Source organism: Crinia signifera, chromosome 4, assembly GCF_055691185.1.
Source record: "Crinia signifera chromosome 4, ASM5569118v1, whole genome shotgun sequence".
Lineage (NCBI taxonomy): Eukaryota > Metazoa > Chordata > Amphibia > Anura > Myobatrachidae > Crinia > Crinia signifera.
In genome coordinates this window covers 11,919,696-11,942,280 of record NC_139220.1, presented here as the reverse complement: position 1 = coordinate 11,942,280, position 22,585 = coordinate 11,919,696, and the positions used below count along the sequence as shown (strand labels likewise).

Here is a 22,585-nt window from a genome sequence, read left to right as displayed (position 1 = left end):
GGGGACTTCAGAGAGAAGAAAAAAAATCTATATTTACATACAGCAGTGGTTCTCAAACTCGGCCCTCATGACCCCACACACAGTTCACGTTTTCCAGGTCACCAGACAGGTGCACTCATTACTCACTGACACATTTTAAAAGATCCACAGGTGGAGCTAATTATTTCACTTGATTCTGTGAGGAGACCTGGAAAACATGTACTGTGTGGGGTCCTGAGGACCGACTTTGAGAACCTGTGACATAAAGTATTCAGAATTATGAGGTGTTGGCAATGACAGTGTGCACAGTATCTTGTTCTGCGACGCAAGTTGCGGTTCCCGGTGCTTGGGGGATTGCGCTTATTCCTTAGGAAATAATAGGCCTAGTACGGTGTGGCTGTCTCCATTGTAGGAATACATTATCCAGCAGGAACTCCCCTCAGGTAAATATAAAGAGCCGCCAGTCAGTCCTCTGCCAGACCTTGGCCCTGGGAGGATTCAGGGCTCCTGTACATGAAATATTAAGGTCACGTCTAGCGGTGCTGTCATAGATGCCTAATGCATATCACACGGAGATTGCGTGACGCTGGCAATATCTCGTTATCTTGCTCTCTGACGTACGTTACAGGTGGAACGACCCAGCACCGTCACCTGTTTTCTCATTATATGGGAATGTGTTGTGCTGAGAACGAGGCTGTTCAGGCACCGGACTACAAACCTAACGATGAAATAAAACGAATCCCGGAATGTAAATATTTTAGTTCAACTGACAGTAATTTATCAGAGTCTATACTGTATGTATATCGGAAATAAGGCTGTCATTGTAGTCACTGGTGTCATTTTTATTTTACAAAGTGTTTGTGGAGAATTTTTTTTTTAAATATATATATACAAACATAACTTTCACGCATTTGTTAGTGTGATGTCCTCCTAACCACTTGCGGTACATCCCGCCACTTACCGCATTCATACTTGCACATGTGATTAGCAACACAAAGGACAGCTCTGACGATTACCTGCTTTTGTCATCAGTGTATAGCGGGGGGCGGGGTTATAGTGATACCACACCCCAGACAGCCCACTATATGCTGGCTATACCCCTATGCACCTACATACCTCCCAACTGTCACGATTACAGCGGGACAGTCCCGATTTTCGGGTCCTGTCCCGCTGTCCCACCCGCGGCAGGCATTGTCCCGCTGCGGGGGGTGGCAGTTGGGAGACCCCCCAATCTAATAGAATAGACGCTGTGCGCATGCGCACAGCATCTATTCTCGTATGAAAATGAGGTTGCGGCTAATTAGCATAAGCCACGCCCTCATTTGAATACGCCCTGCCCCCTTTTCGGACGCTACTATTTCATCGGCACAGAAGTTGGGAGGTATGCACCTACAATGCTAGCAACTAAGTAAAAGATATATATCAGTGGCGTAACTATAGTCCTGCAGACCCCGCGGCGGCGGGGAGGCGCTGAGTACACAGCACTGTGACCCAGGTCTGCGCCATTTACACTGAACCTGGGTCAGCCCTGTTTTTCCCTATGGATGACATTAAAAATGTCCATTTTAGGACTAATAAACTGCCAGCCAACCTTCCCTCAATGATTTAAAATAAAAATTTAAAAAGATATGACAAGTTAGCATTGAAGAATGTTGGTTTGTTTATTTTGTAAAATATTTTTTCAAAAACTTATATTCAGTGCTCAAGCACACACAGTGCTAAAAGTACAGCATCACCCATGTATAATGGGTATAAATGATACTATGTAGCATAAATGATACTGCATCCAGTTATGATTTCTGTGCACACTGCCCGTATCCTTCCTGGCTGCTGTCTTCACTTCACTGGTATTCTTTCAGCACTACCCGGATGTCCCGACCTGGGTTGGAACCATTTACACCGCCCATGACCCAGGTCCAACCAGTGTTCAACCCTGGTCAGGACCTGGGTAGGAAACCAGTTGCCTCGGTGTAAAGTTCGCCGGGGGTCTGCGGGGCTATTGCTGCGCAGCACTGCCGCTGGGACCTGCCTTACCTCCCACCCCCCCTGCTTGCCGCCGTCGCTGCCGGGACCCGGAGATCTGCTTGTCTGCGACGATCCCGGCTCGCTGCTAGTGTCTCCTGCTCTGCTTAATGAAAAATGACCTTAACAAAATGTCCACCCCCTTATGGTCTGCTGTTAGGGGCAGCCATTTTTATGAAGGTCATTTTTCATTAGGAGAAGCATTGGGACCGCAGACTGTAGATCTGCGGGTCCCGGCCACAGACCCGGCAGCATGGGCAGGCGGAGGGGTAAGGCAGGGCTGGGGGTGCTGCAGGACGAAATTCCCGGGGGTGGGCTGCCGGGAGCCAAGACACACTGTCTGCACAAGTGTGCAATAATGCATTACTGGGAGATGACTAAGTCTCATGAGACTTTGCACAAGAGGTCAGAGGCTGAGAAGCTTGTACTGAGCTCTACTTGGTTGAGCTCATCATATACTTCTCAGGCACATGGAGGACAGCAGCAGCAGCAGCAGCGGCCTCGTCATGGGAGGGCTTTTAATTAGAGGCAGCGCTGAGCCTGTCAGGGCTCCTACAGAGTAATGTACAGAGGAACAAACACAGGCTTTTCAGGTGGTATTTTATATATATAAATATATATATATATATATATATATATATATATATATATATATATATATATTATATTAACCCCCCCCCTTGCAGTTATCCATTGACCAAGTTTATACTGACTTTACTCTGCTGTGTTTTGACAGTGTAATATTCTCCCGTGCAGTTTGCGGGCAGTAATGACAAGTGGGAGGGGGTGTCTAAAGTGATCCGGGCCCCCCGAAGGCTTAATTTGGCCCTGTATGTGTATATATATATATATATATATATATATATACACACGCTCCACATACTGCGGTGGACAGAGCTCTCTCTAGGAAACCTTTCCTTCCCATTACAGGGACTTGGTAGGTCATTACGCGGCCCCTCTCATGTCCCTGATTGTAATGATGTGCATTCAAGGACTCAGCAGCTCTCAGGACTCTAATTAAACCTCCATTTCTTTTCGACTCTTCTCTGCCAAGGATACGTCATGTGACCTCAGCCATTAACTGGATCTACTCCGAAATCGTCTGCTCTCGCTCAGCGCACACAATTAGGGCTGCGGTAAGTGAGCAGCAGATCCCCAGCAGGTAGATGTCTGGCTCAGAGCACGCAATGATCACAGTCCATAGCGTCTCGGTTTATGGCAGGGCTGCAGTATAACACGGACATGTTATTTCATCAAAGGACATGAGACCGCAAAGAATATCCTGCCTGTGACATGCGGGTGGTTTATAATGCAAAGGACGGCTCAGAAACTGGGAGGCATATCATATATGGACCATTATGATCAGTGATGGAAATTGTGGGTGGTGAGCCTAGGTTCAAAAATATATTGGGGTGACAGGGAGAGGCAGGGGAAGCAGAGTGTGACAGGGAGAGGCAGAGGGTGACAGTGAGAGGCAGGGGAAGGCAGAGGGTGACAGTGAGAGGCAGGGGAAGGCAGAGTGTGACAGGGAGAGGCAGAGGGTGACAGGAAGAGGCAGGGGAAGGCAGAGTATGACAAGGAGAGGCTGAGAGAGGCAGAGGGTAACAGGGAGAGGCAGAGGTTGACAGTGAGAGGTAGGGCAAGGCAGAGTGTTACAGGGAGAAGCAGGGGAAGCAGAGTGTGACAGGGAGAGGCAGAGGGTGACAGTGAGAGGCAGGGGGAGGCAGAGGGTGACAGGGAGAGGCAGGGGAAGCAGAGTGTTACAGGGAGAGGCAGGGGAAGGCAGAGGATGACAGGGAGAGGCAGAGGGTGAAAGGGATAGGCATGGAAGCAGAGTGTGACAGAAATAGGCAGAGGGTGACAGTGAGAGGCAGGGGGAGGCAGAGGGTGACAGTGAGAGGCAGAGGGTGAAAGGGATAGGCAGGGGGATGCAGTGGGTGACAGGGAGAGGCAGGGGAAGCAAAGTGTGACAGTGAGAGGTAGGGGGAGGCAGAGGGTGACAGTGAGAGGTAGGGGGAGGCAGAGGGTGACAGTGAGAGGTAGGGGGAGGCAGAGGGTGACAGGAAGAGACAGGGGGAGGCAGATTGTGACGGGAGGCAGTGGGTGACAGGGAGAGGCAATGGGTGACAAGGAGAGGCAGAGGGTGACAAGGAGAGGCAGTGGGAGGCAGAGGGTGACAGGAAGAGACAGGGGGGGTCAGTGGGTGACAGGGAGAGGCATGGAGAAGCAGAGTAAGACAGGTAGAGGCAGGGGGAGGCAGAGTGTGAGAGGGGGAGACAGGGGGAGGTAGAGTGTGACAGGGGCAGACAGGGGGAGACAGTGGTGACAGGAAGAGGCAATGGGTGACAGGGAGAGGCAGAGGGTGAAAAGGAGAGGCAGTGGGAGGCAGAGGGTGACAGGAAGAGACAGGGAGAGGCAGTGGGTGACAGGGAGAGGCATGGAGAAGCAGAGTGTGACAGGGGAAAACAGTGGGTGACAGGAACAGTGTGACAAGGGCAGCAGTGGGTCCCTTAGTCCTTAGGGGCCCTGCTGCACTAATGGTAGTTCCGCCTCTGATTAGGATTAATTTAAGCCAGCAGCGGCCGACCCTTCGTAAACTGACCCCAATTGTCAATGCGCCATCATTGTAGGATCCCAAATAAGTAGCCTCTTGTCCTAATAGAGTGTATTGTATATTTGCTACTTCGAACACCCCAAACACGATATATAGGACCTGGGCACCTTCCCCCCTTGGTTTGGCACTTGTAGAGCCAGGCATCCACTACATTTACATGTATGGTACGTCCCTGATTTAGCTTCATGATCAGAGGCAGATTTTACTTAAGGGGCTGTGCTCTAATCTAGTAACTCACAGCTGCTTATACAAAGCTCCACCGCACGCTCTGTGGCTAAAACTATTGCGCAATTTAGCCGCTGAGCAGATTCGCTCTCAACTGTGAATCAGACCATGAGGGCCGGGGACCTTAAAATGCCCATAAAATCTCATAGTGTATACAAGCTCTTCTCATAGTGAAACCCCAATATCCTGCCTCCCAGACTTCTCACAGTGACACCCCAATATCCTGTCGTCCAGACTTCTCACAGTGACACCCCGATATCCTGCCACCCAGACTTCTCACAGTGAAACCCCAATATCCTGCCACCCAGACTTCTCATAGTGACACCCCAATATCCTGCCGGCCAGACTTCTCATAGTGACACCCCAATATCCTGCCACCCAGACTTCTCACAGTGACACCCCGATATAGTGCCACCCAGACTTCTCATAGTGACACCCCGATATCCTGCCGGCCAGACTTCTCATAGTGATACCCCGATATCCTGCCACCCAGACTTCTCATAGTGATACCCCGATATCCTGCCACCCAGAATTCTCATAGTGATACCCCGATATAGTGCCACCCAGACTTCTCATAGTGACACCCCGATATCCTGCCACCCAGACTTCTCATAGGGACACCCCGAAATCCTGCCACCCAGACTTCTCATAGTGACACCCCGATATTCTGCCGCCCAGACTTCTCACAGTGACACCCCGATATCCTGCCGCCCAGACTTCTCATAGTGATACCCCGATATCCTGCCACCCAGACTCCTCATAGGGACACCCCGATATCCTGCCACCCAGACTTCTCACAGTGATACCCCGATATCCTGCCACCCAGAATTCTCATAGTGATACCCCGATATAGTGCCACCCAGACTTCTCATAGTGACACCCCGATATCCTGCCACCCAGACTTCTCATAGCGACACCCCGAAATCCTGCCACCCAGACTTCTCATAGTGACACCCCGATATCCTGCCACCCAGACTTCTCACAGTGACACCCCGATATCCTGCCGCCCAGACTTCTCACAGTGACACCCCGATATCCTGCCGCCCAGACTTCTCATAGTGACACCCCGATATAGTGCCACCAAGACTTCTCACAGTGACACCCCGATATCCTGCCGCCCAGACTTCTCATAGTGACAACCCGATATCCTGCCACCCAGACTTCTCATAGTGACACCCCGATATCCTGCCGCCCAGACTTCTCATAGCGACACCCCGATATCCTGCCGGCCAGACTTCTCATAGTGACACCCCGATATCCTGCCGGCCAGACTTCTCATAGTGACACCCCGATATCCTGCCGGCCAGACTTCTCATAGTGATACCCCAATATCGTGCCACCCAGACTTCTCGTAGTGACACCCCGATATCCTGCCACCCAGACTTCTCATAGTGACACCCCGATATCCTGCCACCCAGTCTTCTCATAGTGACACCCCGATATCCTGCCGGCCAGACTTCTCACAGTGACACCCCGATATCCTGCCACCCAGACTTCTCATAGTGATACCCCGATATCCTGCCGCCCAGACTTCTCATAGCGACACCCCGATATCCTGCCGCCCAGACTTCTCATAGTGACACCCCGATATCCTGCCGCCCAGACTTCTCATAGCGACACCCCGATATCCTGCCACCCAGACTTCTCATAGTGACACCTCGATATCCTGCCGCCCAGACTTCTCATAGTGACACCCTGATATCCTGCCACCCAGACTCCTCATAGTGACACCCCGATATCCTGCCACCCAGACTACTCATAGTGACACCCCGATATCCTGACACCCAGACTTCTCACAGTGATACCCCGATATCCTGCCGCCCAGACTCCTCATAGTGACACCCCGATATCCTGCCACCCAGACTTCTCATAGCGACACCCCGATATCCTGCCACCCAGACTTCTCATAGTGACACCTCGATATCCTGCCGCCCAGACTTCTCATAGTGACACCCTGATATCCTGCCACCCAGACTCCTCATAGTGACACCCCGATATCCTGCCACCCAGACTTCTCATAGCGACACCCCGATATCCTGCCACCCAGACTTCTCATAGTGACACCTCGATATCCTGCCGCCCAGACTTCTCATAGTGACACCCAGATATCCTGCCACCCAGACTTCTCACAGTGACACCCCGATATCCTGCCGCCCAGACTTCTCATAGCGACACCCCGATATCCTGCCGCCCAGACTTCTCATAGTGACACCCCGATATCCTGCCACCCAGACTTCTCATAGTGACACCTCGATATCCTGCCGCCCAGACTTCTCATAGTGACACCCTGATATCCTGCCACACAGACTTCTCATAGTGACTCCCCGATATCCTGCCGTACAGACTTCTCACAGTGACACCCCGATATCCTGCCACCCAGACTTCTCACAGTGACACCCCGATATCCTGCCGTCCAGACTCCTCATAGTAACACCCCGATATCCTGCCACACTGACTTCTCATAGTGACACCCCGATATCCTGCCGCCCAGACTTCTCATAGTGACACCCCGATATCCTGCCACCCAGACTCCTCATAGTGACACCTCGATATCCTGCCGCCCAGACTTCTCATAGTGACACCCTGATATCCTGCCACCCAGACTTCTCATAGTGATACCCCGATATCCTGTCACCCAGACTCCTCATAGTGACACCCCGATATCCTGCCGCCCAGACTTCTCATAGTGACACCCCTATATCCTGACACCCAGACTTCTCATAGCGACACCCCGATATCCTGCCACCCAGACTTCTCATAGTGACACCTGATATCCTGCCACCCAGACTTCTCATAGTGACACCCCGATATCCTGCCACCCAGACTTCTCATAGCGACACCCCGATATCCTGCCACCCAGACTTCTCATAGTGACACCTGATATCCTGCCACCCAGACTTCTCATAGTGACACCCCGATATCCTGCCACCCAGACTTCTCATAGCGACACCCCGATATCCTGCCGCCCAGACTTCTCATAGCGACACCCCGATATCCTGCCACCCAGACTTCTCATAGTGATACCCCGATATCCTGCCGCCCAGACTTCTCATAGTGATACCCCGATATCCTGCCACCCAGACTTCTCATAGTGATACCCCGATATCCTGCCGCCCAGACTTCTCACAGTGACACCCCGATATCCTGCCGCCCAGACTTCTCATAGTGACACCCCGATATCCTGCCATCCAGACTTCTCATAGTGATACCCCGATATCCTGCCGCCCAGACTTCTCATAGTGATACCCCGATATCCTGCCGCCCAGACTTCTCACAGTGACACCCCGATATCCTGCCGCCCAGACTTCTCACAGTGACACCCCGATATCCTGCCGCCCAGACTTCTCATAGTGATACCCCGATATCCTGCCACCCAGACTTCTCATAGTGATACCCCGATATCCTGCCGCCCAGACTTCTCATAGTGATACCCCGATATCCTGCCGCCCAGACTTCTCACAGTGACACCCCGATATCCTGCCGCCCAGACTTCTTACAGTGACACCCCGATATCCTGCCGCCCAGACTTCTCATAGTGATACCCCGATATCCTGCCACCCAGACTTCTCATAGTGATACCCCGATATCCTGCCGCCCAGACTTCTCACAGTGACACCCCGATATCCTGCCGCCCAGACTACTCATAGTGACACCCCGATATCCTGCCGCCCAGACTTCTCATAGTGACACCCGATATCCTGCCGCCCAGACTCCTCATAGTGACACCTGATATCCTGCCACCCAGACTTCTCATAGTGACACCCTGATATCCTGCCGCCCAGACTTCTCATAGAGACACCCCGATATCCTGCCGCCCAGACTTCTCATAGCGACACCCCGATATCCTGCCGCCCAGACTTCTCATAGTGACACCTCGATATCCTGCCGCCCAGACTTCTCATAGTGATACCCCGATATCCTGCCGCCCAGACTTCTCATAGTGACACCCCGATATCCTGCCTCCCAGACTTCTCACAGTGACACCCCGATATCCTGCCACCCAGACTTCTCATAGTGACACCCTGATATCCTGCCACCCAGACTTCTCATAGTGACACCCCGATATCCTGCCACCCAGACTCTCATATTGATACCCCGATATCCTGCCACACAGACTTCTCATAGTGACACCCTGATATCCTGCCACCCAGACTCCTCATAGTGACACCCTGATATCCTGCCGCCCAGACTTCTCACAGTGACACCCCGATATCCTGCCGCCCAGACTTCACATAGTGACATCCCGATATCCTGCCACCCAGACTTCTCATAGTGACACCCCGATATCCTGCCACCCAGACTTCTCATAGTGACACCCCGATATCCTGCCACCCAGACTTCTCATAGCGACACCCCGATATCCTGCCACCCAGACTTCTCATAGTGATACCCCGATATCCTGCCACCCAGACTTCTCATAGTGATACCCCGATATCCTGCCGCCCAGACTTCTCACAGTGACACCCTGATATCCTGCCACACAGACTTCACATAGTGATACCCCGATATCCTGCCGCCCAGACTTCTCATAGTGACACCCCGATATCCTGCCACCCAGACTCCTCATAGTGACACCTCGATATCCTGCCGCCCAGACTTCTCATAGTGACACCCTGATATCCTGCCACCCAGACTCCTCATAGCGACACCCTGATATCCTGCCGCCCAGACTTCTCATAGTGACACCCCGATATCCTGCCGCCCAGACTTCTCATAGTGATACCCCGATATCCTGCCGCCCAGACTTCTCATAGTGACACCCCGATATCCTGCCGCCCAGACTTCTCATAGTGATACCCCGATATCCTGCCGCCCAGACTTCTCATAGTGATACCCCGATATCCTGCCGCCCAGACTTCTCATAGTGATACCCCGATATCCTGCCGCCCAGACTTCTCATAGTGACACCCTGATATCCTGCCACCCAGACTTCTCACAGTGACACCCCGATATCCTGTCACCCAGACTTCTCATAGTGACACCCCGATATCCTGCCGCCCAGACTTCTCATAGTGACACCCCGATATCCTGCCGCCCAGACTTCTCATAGGGACACCCCGATATCCTGCCACACAGACTTCTCATAGTGACACCCCGATATCCTGCCACCCAGACTCCTCATAGTGACACCCCGATATCCTGCCACCCAGACTTCTCATAGTGACACCCTGATATCCTGCCACCCAGACTCCTCATAGTGACACCCCGATATCCTGCCACCCAGACTTCTCACAGTGACACCCCGATATCCTGTCACCCAGACTTCTCATAGTGACACCCCGATATCCTGCCGCCCAGACTTCTCATAGTGACACCCCGATATCCTGCCTCCCAGACTTCTCATAGGGACACCCCGATATCCTGCCACACAGACTTCTCATAGTGACACCCCGATATCCTGCCACCCAGACTCCTCATAGTGATACCCCGATATCCTGCCGCCCAGACTTCTCATAGTGATACCCCGATATCCTGCCACCCAGACTTCTCATAGTGACACCTCGATATCCTGCCGCCCAGACTTCTCATAGGGATACCCCGATATAGTGCCACCCAGACTTCTCATAGTGATACCCCGATATCCTGCCACCCAGACTTCTCATAGTGACACCCCGATATCCTGCCGCCCAGACTTCTCATAGTGATACCCCGATATCCTGCTACCCAGACTTCTCATAGTGACACCCCGATATTCTGCCACACAGACTTCTCATAGCGACACCCCGATATCCTGCCGGCCAGACTTCTCATAGCGACACCCCGATATCCTGCCACCCAGACTTCTCATAGTGACACCCCGATATCCTGCCACCCAGACTTCTCATAGTGACACCCCGATATCCTGCCACCCAGACTTCTCATAGTGACACCCCGATATCCTGCCACCCAGACTTCTCATAGTGACACCCCTATATCCTGACACCCAGACTTCTCATAGCGACACCCCGATATCCTGTCACCCAGACTTCTCATAGTGACACCCTGATATCCTGCCACCCAGACTTCTCATAGTGACACCCCGATATCCTGCCGCCCAGACTTCTCATAGTGACACCCTATTATCCTGCCACCCAGACTTCTCATAGTGACACCCCGATATCCTGCCACCCAGACTTCTCATAGTGACACCCCGATATCCTGTCACCCAGACTTCTCATAGTGACACCCTGATATCCTGCCACCAAGACTTCTCATAGTGACACCTGATATCCTGCCACCCAGACTTCTCACAGTGACACCCCGATATCCTGCCACCCAGACTTCTCATAGTGACACCCCGATATCCTGTCACCCAGACTTCTCATAGTGACACCCTGATATCCTGCCACCCAGACTTCTCATAGTGACACCCCAATATCCTGCCACCCAGACTTCTCATAGTGACACCCCGATATCCTGCCACCCAGACTTCTCATAGTGATACCCCTATATCCTGCCGCCCAGACTTCTCATAGTGATACCCCGATATCCTGCCGCCCAGACTTCTCATAGTGATACCCCGATATCCTGCCGCCCAGACTTCTCATAGTGATACCCCGATATCCTGCTACCCAGACTTCTCATAGTGACACCCCGATATTCTGCCACACAGACTTCTCATAGCGACACCCCGATATCCTGCCGGCCAGACTTCTCATAGCGACACCCCGATATCCTGCCACCCAGACTTCTCATAGTGACACCTGATATCCTGCCACCCAGACTTCTCACAGTGACACCCCGATATCCTGCCACCCAGACTTCTCATAGTGACACCCCGATATCCTGTCACCCAGACTTCTCATAGTGACACCCTGATATCCTGCCACCCAGACTTCTCATAGTGACACCCCGATATCCTGCCACCCAGACTACTCATAGTGACACCCCGATATCCTGCCGGCCAGACTTCTCATAGTGACACGCTGATATCCTGCCACCCAGACTTCTCATAGTGACACCCCGATATCCTGCCACCCAGACGTCTCATAGTGACACCCCGATATCCTGCCGGCCAGACTTCTCATAGTGACACCTGATATCCTGCCACCCAGACTTCTCACAGTGACACCCCGATATCCTGCCACCCAGACTTCTCATAGTGACACCCCGATATCCTGTCACCCAGACTTCTCATAGTGACACCCCGATATCCTGCCACCCAGACTTCTCATAGTGACACCCCGATATCCTGCCATCCAGACTTCTCATAGTGACACCCCAATATCCTGTCACCCAGACTTCTCATAGTGACACCCCGATATTCTGCCACCCAGACTTCTCATAGTGACACCCCGATATCCTGCCACCCAGACTTCTCATAGTGACACCCCGATATCCTGCCACCCAGACTTCTCATAGTGACACCCCGATATCCTGCCGCCCAGACTTCTCATAGCGACACCCCGATATCCTGACACCCAGACTTCTCATAGTGACACCCCGATATCCTGCCACCCAGACTTCTCATAGTGACACCCCGATATCCTGCCACCCAGACTTCTCATAGTGACACCCCGATATCCTGCCACCCAGACTTCTCATAGTGACACCCCGATATCCTGCCGCCCAGACTTCTCATAGTGACACCCCAATATCCTGCCACCCAGACTTCTCACAGTGATACCCCGATATCCTGCCACCCAGACTTCTCATAGTGACACTTGATATCCTGCCACCCAGACTTCTCATAGTGATACCCCGATATCCTGCCACCCAGACTTCTCATAGTGACACCCCGATATCCTGCCACCCAGACTTCTCATAGTGACACCCCGATATCCTGCCACCCAGACTTCTCATAGCGACACCCTGATATCCTGCCCCCCAGACTTCTCATAGCGACACCCCGATATCCTGCCGCCCAGACTTCTCATAGCGACACCCCGATATCCTGCCACCCAGACTTCTCATAGTGACACCCCGATATCCTGACACCCAGACTTCTCATAGCGACACCCCGATATCCTGCGACCCAGACTTCTCATAGTGACACCTGATATCCTGCCACCCAGACTTCTCATAGTGATACCCCGATATCCTGCCGCCCAGACTTCTCATAGTGACACCCCGATATCCTGCCGCCCAGACTTCTCATAGCGACACCCCGATATCCTGCCGCCCAGACTTCTCATAGCGACACCCCGATATCCTGCCGCCCAGACTTCTCACAGTGACACCCCGATATCCTGCCGCCCAGACTTCTCATAGTGACACCCCGATATCCTGCCACCCAGACTTCTCATAGCGACACCCCGATATCCTGCCACCCAGACTTCTCATAGTGACACCCCGATATCCTGCCACCCAGACTTCTCATAGTGACACCCCGATATCCTGCCACCCAGACTTCTCATAGTGACACCTGATATCCTGCCACCCAGACTTCTCATAGCGACACCCCGATATCCTGCCGCCCAGACTTCTCATAGTGACACCCCGATATCCTGCCGCCCAGACTTCTCATAGTGACACCTGATATCCTGCCACCCAGACTTCTTATAGTGATACCCCGATATCCTGCCGCCCAGACTTCTCATAGTGACACCCCGATATCCTGCCACCCAGACTTCTCATAGCGACACCCCGATATCCTGCCGCCCAGACTTCTCATAGCGACACCCCGATATCCTGCCACCCAGACTTCTCATAGTGATACCCCGATATCCTGCCACCCAGACTTCTCATAGCGACACCCCGATATCCTGCCACCCAGACTTCTCATAGCGACACCCCGATATCCTGCCACCCAGACTTCTCATAGTGACACTTGATATCCTGCCACCCAGACTTCTCATAGTGACACCCCGATATCCTGCCGCCCAGACTTCTCATAGTGACACCCCGATATCCTGCCGCCCAGACTTCTCATAGTGACACCCCGATATCCTGCTACCCAGACTTCTCATAGTGACACCCCGATATCCTGCCACCCAGACTTCTCATAGTGATACCCCGATATCCTGCCGCCCAGACTTCTCATAGTGACACCCCGATATCCTGCTACCCAGACTTTTCATAGTGACACCCCGATATTCTGCCACCCAGACTTCTCATAGAGACACCCCGATATCCTGCCACCCAGACTTCTCATAGTGACACCCTGATATCCTGCCACCCAGACTTCTCATAGTGACACCCCGATATCCTGCCACCCAGACTTCTCATAGTGATACCCCGATATCCTGCCGCCCAGACTTCTCATAGTGATACCCCGATATCCTGCTACCCAGACTTCTCATAGTGATACCCCGATATCCTGCCGGCCAGACTTCTCTTAGCGACATCCTGATATCCTGCCACCCAGACTTCTCATAGTGACACCCCGATATCCTGCCGCCCAGACTTCTCATAGCGACACCCCGATATCCTGCCGGCCAGACTTCTCACAGTGACACCCCGATATCCTGCCGCCCAGACTTCTCATAGTGACACCCCGATATCCTGCCGCCCAGACTTCTCATAGCGACACCCTGATATCCTGCCGCCCAGACTTCTCATAGTGATACCCCGATATCCTGCCCCCCAGACTTCTCATAGCGACACCCTGATATCCTGCCGCCCAGACTTCTCATAGTGACACCCCGATATCCTGCCACCCAGACTTCTCATAGCGACACCCTGATATCCTGCCGCCCAGACTTCTCATAGTGATACCCCGATATCCTGCCGCCCAGACTTCTCATAGCGACACCCCGATATTCTGCCGCCCAGACTTCTCACAGTGACACCCCGATATCCTGCCGCCCAGACTTCTCATAGTGACACCCCGATATAGTGCCACCCAGACTTCTCATAGTGACACCCCGATATCCTGCCACCCAGACTTCTCATAGCGACATCCTGATATCCTGCCACCCAGACTTCTCATAGTGACACCCCGATATCCTGCCACCCAGACTTCTCATAGCGACACCCCGATATCCTGCCACCCAGACTTCTCATAGCGACACCCCGATATCCTGCCGCCCAGACTTCTCATAGTGATACCCCGATATCCTGCCGCCCAGACTTCTCATAGCGACACCCCGATATCCTGCCACCCAGACTTCTCATAGCGACACCCCGATATCCTGCCGCCCAGACTTCTCATAGTGATACCCCGATATCCTGCCACCCAGACTTCTCATAGCGACACCCCGATATCCTGCCGCCCAGACTTCTCATAGCGACACCCCGATATCCTGCCGCCCAGACTTCTCATAGTGACACCCCGATATCCTGCCATCCAGACTTCTCACAGTGACACCCCGATATCCTGCCACCCAGACTTCTCATAGTGACACCCCGATATCCTGCCACCCAGACTTCTCATAGTGATACCCCGATATCCTGCCGCCCAGACTTCTCATAGTGACACCCCGATATCCTGCCACCCAGACTTCTCATAGGGACACCCCGAAATCCTGCCGCCCAGACTTCTCATAGTGACACCCCGATATCCTGCCACCCAGACTTCTCATAGTGACACCCCGATATCCTGCCGGCCAGACTTCTCATAGCGACACCTGATATCCTGCCACCCAGACTTCTCACAGTGACACCCCGATATCCTGCCACCCAGACTCCTCATAGGGACACCCCGATATAGTGCCACCCAGACTTCTCACAGTGACACCCCGATATCCTGCCACCCAGACTTCTAATAGTGATACCCCGATATCCTGCCACCCAGACCTCTCATAGTGACACCCCGATATCCTGCCGGCCAGTCTTCTTATAGTGACACCTGATATCCTGCCACCCAGACTTCTCATAGTGACACCCCGATATCCTGCCACCCAGACTTCTCATAGTGACACCCCGATATCCTGCCGCCCAGACTCCTCATAGCGACACCCTGATATCCTGCCACACAGACTTCTCACAGTGATACCCCGATATCCTGTCACCCAGACTCCTCATAGTGACACCTGATATCCTGCCACCCAGACTTCTCATAGTGACACCCCGATATCCTGCCACCCAGACTTCTCGTAGTGACACCCCGATATCCTGCCACCCAGACTTCTCATAGTGATACCCCGATATCCTGCCACCCAGACTTCTCGTAGTGACACCCCGATATCCTGCCACCCAGACTTCTCATAGTGATACCCCGATATCCTGCCGTCCAGACTTCTCATAGCGACACCCCGATATCCTGCCACCCAGACTTCTCATAGCGACACCCCGATATCCTGCCACCCAGACTTCTCATAGTGATACCCCGATATCCTGCCGCCCAGACTTCTCATAGCGACACCCCGATATCCTGCCACCCAGACTTCTCATAGTGATACCCCGATATCCTGCCACCCAGACTTCTCATAGCGACACCCCGATATCCTGCTACCCAGACTTCTCATAGTGACACCCGATATCCTGCCACCCAGACTTCTCACAGTGACACCCCGATATCCTGCCGGCCAGACTTCTCATAGGGACACCCCGATATCCTGCCACCCAGACTTCTCATAGTGACACCCCGATATCCTGCCACACAGACTTCTCATAGCGACACCCCGATATCCTGCCACCCAGACTTCTCATAGGGACACCCCGATATCCTGCTACCCAGACTTCTCACAGTGACACCCCGATATCCTGCTACCCAGACTTCTCATAGTGACACCCCGATATCCTGCCACCCAGACTTCTCATAGTGATACCCCTATATCCTGCCGCCCAGACTTCTCATAGTGACACCCCGATATCCTGCCACCCAGACTTCTCATAGCGACACCCCGATATCCTGACACCCAGACTTCTCATAGTGACACCCCGATATCCTGCCACCCAGACTTCTCACAGTGACACCCCGATATCCTGCCACCCAGACTTCTCATAGGGACACCCCGATATCCTGCTACCCAGACTTCTCACAGTGACACCCCGATATCCTGCTACCCAGACTTCACATAGTGACACCCCGATATCCTGCCACCCAGACTTCTCATAGTGACACCCCGATATCCTGCCGCCCAGACTTCTCATAGTGACACCCCGATATCCGGAACCCAGACTTCTCATAGTGACACCCCGATATCCTGCCACCCAGACTTCTCATAGTGATACCCCGATATCCTGCCACCCAGACTTCTCATAGTGACACCTGATATCCTGCCGCCCAGACTTCTCATAGTGACACCCCGATATCCGGAACCCAGACTTCTCATAGTGACACCCCGATATCCTGCCACCCAGACTTCTCACAGTGACACCCCGATATCCTGCCGCCCAGACTACTTATAGTGACACCCCGATATCCTGCCGCCCAGACTTCTCATAGGGACACCCCGATATCCTGACACCCAGACTTCTCATAGTGACACCCCGATATCCGGAACCCAGACTTCTCATAGTGACACCCCGATATCCTGCCGCCCAGACTTCTCATAGTGATACCCCGATATCCTGCCACCCAGACTTCTCATAGTGACACCTGATATCCTGACACCCAGACTTCTCATAGTGACACCCCGATATCCTGCCACCCAGACATCTCATAGCGACACCCCGATATCCTGCCGCCCAGTCTTCTCATAGTGACACCCCGATATCCTGCCACCCAGACTACTCATAGCGACACCCCGATATCCTGCCGGCCAGACTTCTCATAGTGATACCCCGATATCCTGCCACCCAGACTTCTCATAGTGATACCCCGATATCCTGCCACCCAGACTTCTCATAGTGATACCCCGATATCCTGCCACCCAGACTTCTCATAGGGACACCCCGATATCCTGCCGCCCAGACTTCTCATAGTGATACCCCGATATCCTGCCGCCCAGACTTCTCATAGTGATACCCCGATATCCTGCCACCCAGACTTCTCATAGTGATACCCCGATATCCTGCCTCCCAGACTTCTCATAGTGACACCCCGATATCCTGCCACCCAGACTTCTCATAGTGACACCCCGATATCCTGCCACCCAGACTTCTCATAGTGATACCCCGATATCCTGCCGCCCAGACTTCTCATAGTGATACCCCGATATCCTGCCACCCAGACTTCTCATAGTGACACCCCGATATCCTGCCACCCAGACTTCTCATAGTGACACCCCGATATCACCCAGACTTACTGTCTTCTCCTTTAATATCAGAGAATTACAGGACCGAGAGAGACAGGAAATACTCCAACGAGGCTCTGAATGGCCCCATTGTTGGGAAGGGAACGCTCCGCTCTTGGGACACACAATTGGGCATATTATTTTATGTAATGGGAAATTAAATGGCAATCTCCATCTGCAGCTGCCAACGCTGCTCTTTGTAGTGGGGAGGAGGGGGGCGGGGGACCTGGTGTAATTACCACTAAATGACAGACACTGACCTCCAGCCTGGCCTCCAGGGTCCGTATGTGCTGCAGGCCCCTGATATGTTCGGCTTCCAGCTTCTCCATCAGCGTCCTGTTGCTGGTGTCCTCTGAGAACAGCTGTGCGGTGATACAGGGAGAGATGTTAGAGAGCTGTGCAGTGATACAGGGAGAGATGTTAGAGAGCTGTGCAGTGATACAGGGAGAGATGTTAGAGAATTGTGTTGTGATACAGGGAGAGATGTTAGAGAGCTGTGCAGTGATACAGGATACAGGTAAAGATGTTAGAGAGCTGTGCAGTGATACAGGATACAGGGAGAGAGGTTAGAGAGCTGTGCGGTGATACAGGGAGAGATGTTAGAGAGCTGCGCAGTGATACAGGGAGAGATGTTAGAGAGCTGTGCGGTGATACAGGGAGAGATGTTAGAGAGCTGTGCGGTGATACAGGGAGAGATGTTAGACAGCTGTGCGGTGATACAGGATACAGGTAGAGATGTTAGAGAGCTGTGCGGTGATACAGGGAGAGATGTTAGAGAGCTGTGTGGTGATACAGGATACAGGGAGAGATGTTAGAGAGCTGTGCGGTGATACAGGGAGATGTTAGAGACCTGTGCGGTGATACAGGGAAAGATGTTAGAGAGCTGTGCGGTGATACAGGGAGAGATGTTAGAGAGCTGTGCAGTGATACAGGGAGCGATGTTAGAGACCTGTGCGGTGATACAAGGAGAAATGTTAGAGAGCTGTGCAGTGATTCAGGATACAGGGAGAGATGTTAGAGAGCTGTGCAGTGATACAGGGAGAGATGTTAGAGAGCTGTGCAGTGATACAGGGAGAGATGTTAGAGAGCTGTGCAGTGATACAGGGAGAGATGTTAGAGAGCTGTGCTGTGATACAGGGAGAGATGTTAGAGAGCTGTGCAGTGATACAGGGAGAGATGTTAGAGAGCTGTGCGGTGATACAGGATACAGGTAGAGATGTTAGAGAGCTGTGCGGTGATACAGGGAGAGATGTTAGAGAGCTGTGTGGTGATACAGGATACAGGGAGAGATGTTAGAGAGCTGTGCGGTGATACAGGGAAAGATGTTAGAGAGCTGTGCGGTGATACAGGGAGAGATGTTAGAGAGCTGTGCAGTGATACAGGATACAGGGAGAGATGTTAGAGAGCTGTGCAGTGATACAGGATACAGGGAGAGAGGTTAGAGAGCTGTGCGGTGATACAGGGAGAGATGTTAGAGAGCTGTGCGGTGATTCAGGATACAGGGGGAGATGTTAGAGAGCTTTGCGGTGATACAGGGAAAGATGTTAGAGAGCTGTGCGGTGATACAGGGAGAGATGTTAGAGAGCTGTGCAGTGATACAGGATACAGGGAGAGATGTTAGAGAGCTGTGCAGTGATACAGGATACAGGGAGAGATGTTAGAGGGCTGTGCGGTGATTCAGGATACAGGGAGAGATGTTAGAGAGCTGTGCAGTGATTCAGGATACAGGGAGAGATGTTAGAGAGCTGCGCGGTGATACAGGGAGAGATGTTAGAGAGCTGTGCGGTGATACAGGGAGATGTTAGAGACCTGTGCGGTGATACAGGGAAAGATGTTAGAGAGCTGTGCGGTGATACAGGGAGAGATGTTAGAGAGCTGTGCAGTGATACAGGGAGAGATGTTAGAGACCTGTGCGGTGATACAAGGAGAAATGTTAGAGAGATGTGCAGTGATTCAGGATACAGGGAGAGATGTTAGAGAGCTGTGCAGTGATACAGGGAGAGATGTTAGAGAGCTGTGCAGTGATACAGGGAGAGATGTTAGAGAGCTGTGCAGTGATACAGGGAGAGATGTTAGAGAGCTGTGCTGTGATACAGGGAGAGATGTTAGAGAGCTGTGCAGTGATACAGGGAGAGATGTTAGAGAGCTGTGCGGTGATACAGGATACAGGTAGAGATGTTAGAGAGCTGTGCGGTGATACAGGGAGAGATGTTAGAGAGCTGTGTGGTGATACAGGATACAGGGAGAGATGTTAGAGAGCTGTGCGGTGATACAGGGAAAGATGTTAGAGAGCTGTGCGGTGATACAGGGAGAGATGTTAGAGAGCTGTGCAGTGATACAGGATACAGGGAGAGATGTTAGAGAGCTGTGCAGTGATACAGGATACAGGGAGAGAGGTTAGAGAGCTGTGCGGTGATACAGGGAGAGATGTTAGAGAGCTGTGCGGTGATTCAGGATACAGGGGGAGATGTTAGAGAGCTTTGCGGTGATACAGGGAAAGATGTTAGAGAGCTGTGCGGTGATACAGGGAGAGATGTTAGAGAGCTGTGCAGTGATACAGGATACAGGGAGAGATGTTAGAGAGCTGTGCGGTGATTCAGGATACAGGGAGAGATGTTAGAGAGCTATGCAGTGATTCAGGATACAGGGGGAGATGTTAGAGAGCTGTGCGGTGATACAGGGAAAGATGTTAGAGAGCTGTGCGGTGATACAGGGAGAGATGTTAGAGAGCTGTGCAGTGATACAGGATACAGGGAGAGAGGTTAGAGAGCTGTGCGGTGATACAGGGAGAGATGTTAGAGAGCTGTGCGGTGATTCAGGATACAGGGAGAGATGTTAGAGAGCTATGCGGTGATTCAGGATACAGGGGGAGATGTTAGAGAGCTGTGCAGTGATTCAGGATACAGGGAGAGAAGTTAGAGAGCTGTGCGGTGATACAGGGAGAGATGTTATAGAGCTGTGCGGTGATACAGGAAGAGATGTTAGAGAGCTGTGCGGTGATACAGGGAGAGATGTTAGAAAGCTGTGCAGTGATACAGGGAGAGTTGTTATAGAGCTGTGCGGTGATACAGGGAGAGATGTTAGAGAGCTGTGTGGTGATACAGGGAGAGATGTTATAGAGCTGGCATAAAAACAGCAAACAGGTCGCTTGCAGGAGACGAAACACGCTCATACAGTAATAAGACCATTATTTATTTATTAACAGTTATATTATATAGCGCACACATATTCTGCAGCGCTGTACAGAGAATATTATTACCAGTTATTATATAGCGCACACATATTCCGCAGCGCTGTACAGAGAATATTATTACCAGTTATTATATAGCGCATACATATTCCGCAGCGCTGTACAGAGAATATTTGAACATTCACATCAGTCCCTGCCCCAGTGGAGCTTACAATCTATAATCCCTACCACATATACACGCACACAGACACCTCTGTACTATTAGGTTCATCAGACAGCCTAGCTCTCTACCCACGTACAGGTTCCACCTCTGTACTACTCTCTACCCACGTACAGGTTCTACCTCTGTACTATTAGGTCCATCAGACAGCCTAGCTCTCTACCCACGTACAGGTTCCGGTACTTGTGTTTTTTGGCGGCGCCCGATTTCAGCATCGTGCGATGAACGCATCGCATCGCATGCCATGTACCCGATGGCATGCGATGCGATGCGATTTTGACCCCCTATGCGATGAAAAATCGTATAAGCACCCTAAAGGGTGCTTTTGAGCACCCTAATGGGTGCTTACAATGTTAAATGCACCCCCACGCCACCCCCCCACTATAAACGTGAACCCAAAGCGTGGCGTGCGCAGAGCGCCCGCGAGGGGCGGCGCTACGCGTCCTACGACCTTTTCATACCCCCACTATCCACGTCGGCGTGGAGTTGAGAATAGAAAGTGTGGCGAGCGCAGCGAGCCACCGAGCCCGAAGCGTGGCAAGCGCAGCGAGCCCCGCGAGGGGACGCGGATACCTTCACAGGTATCCGCGTCCCCTGGCGGGCTTCACAGGTGTCCGCGTCCCCTCGCGTGGGGGTGTCCGCGTCCCCTCGCGTGAACCCGAAGCGTGGCGAGCGCAGCGAGCCCGCGAGGGGCGGCGGTACGCGTCCTACGACCTTTTCATACCCCCACTATCCACGTCGGCGTGGAGTTCAGAATAGAAATTGTGGCGAGCGCAGCGAGCCACCGAGCCCGAAGCGTGGCAAGCGCAGCAAGCGCAGCGAGCCCCGCGAGGGGACGCGGATACCTTCACAGGTATCCGCGTCCCCTGGCGGGCTTCACAGGTGTCCGCGTCCCCTTGCGTGGCTCGCCACGCGGACACCTGTGAAGCCCGCCAGGGGACGCGGATACCTGCGAGGGGCGGCGTACCGCCGCCCCTCGCGGGCTCGCTGCGCTCGCCACGCTTCGGGTTCACGTTTATAGGGGGGGGGGTGGCGGTGCATTTAACATTGTAAGCACCCATTAGGGTGCTTATACAATGTTTAATCGCATCGCATCGTATGGCATTGTATGCCATGTACAATGGCATACAATTTGAAAATTGTATGCCATCGCACACTATGGCACGAAATCGCGTTGCATCGCATACCATCGCATGAGTTATGGTATGCGATGCGATGGGCGCCGCCAAAATACACAAGTACCCAGGTTCCACCTCTGTACTATTAGGTCCATCAGACAGCCTAGCTCTCTACCC

At 52.7% G+C, this 22,585-nt stretch overlaps 1 protein-coding gene across 3 annotated transcripts in view; it reads right to left on the bottom strand.

Annotated features, from left to right (window-relative positions):
* Positions 1 to 22,585, bottom strand: part of LMNTD1 (lamin tail domain containing 1) — a 104,624-nt gene that overhangs the window by 21,076 nt on the left and 60,963 nt on the right. For all 3 annotated transcript variants that reach the window (XM_083181102.1, XM_083181103.1, XM_083181101.1), the window contains exon 8: positions 18,141 to 18,242. In XM_083181102.1, coding sequence (XP_083037228.1) covers positions 18,141 to 18,242 — 102 coding nt within the window. The remainder of the gene's footprint in view (positions 1 to 18,140; positions 18,243 to 22,585) is intronic.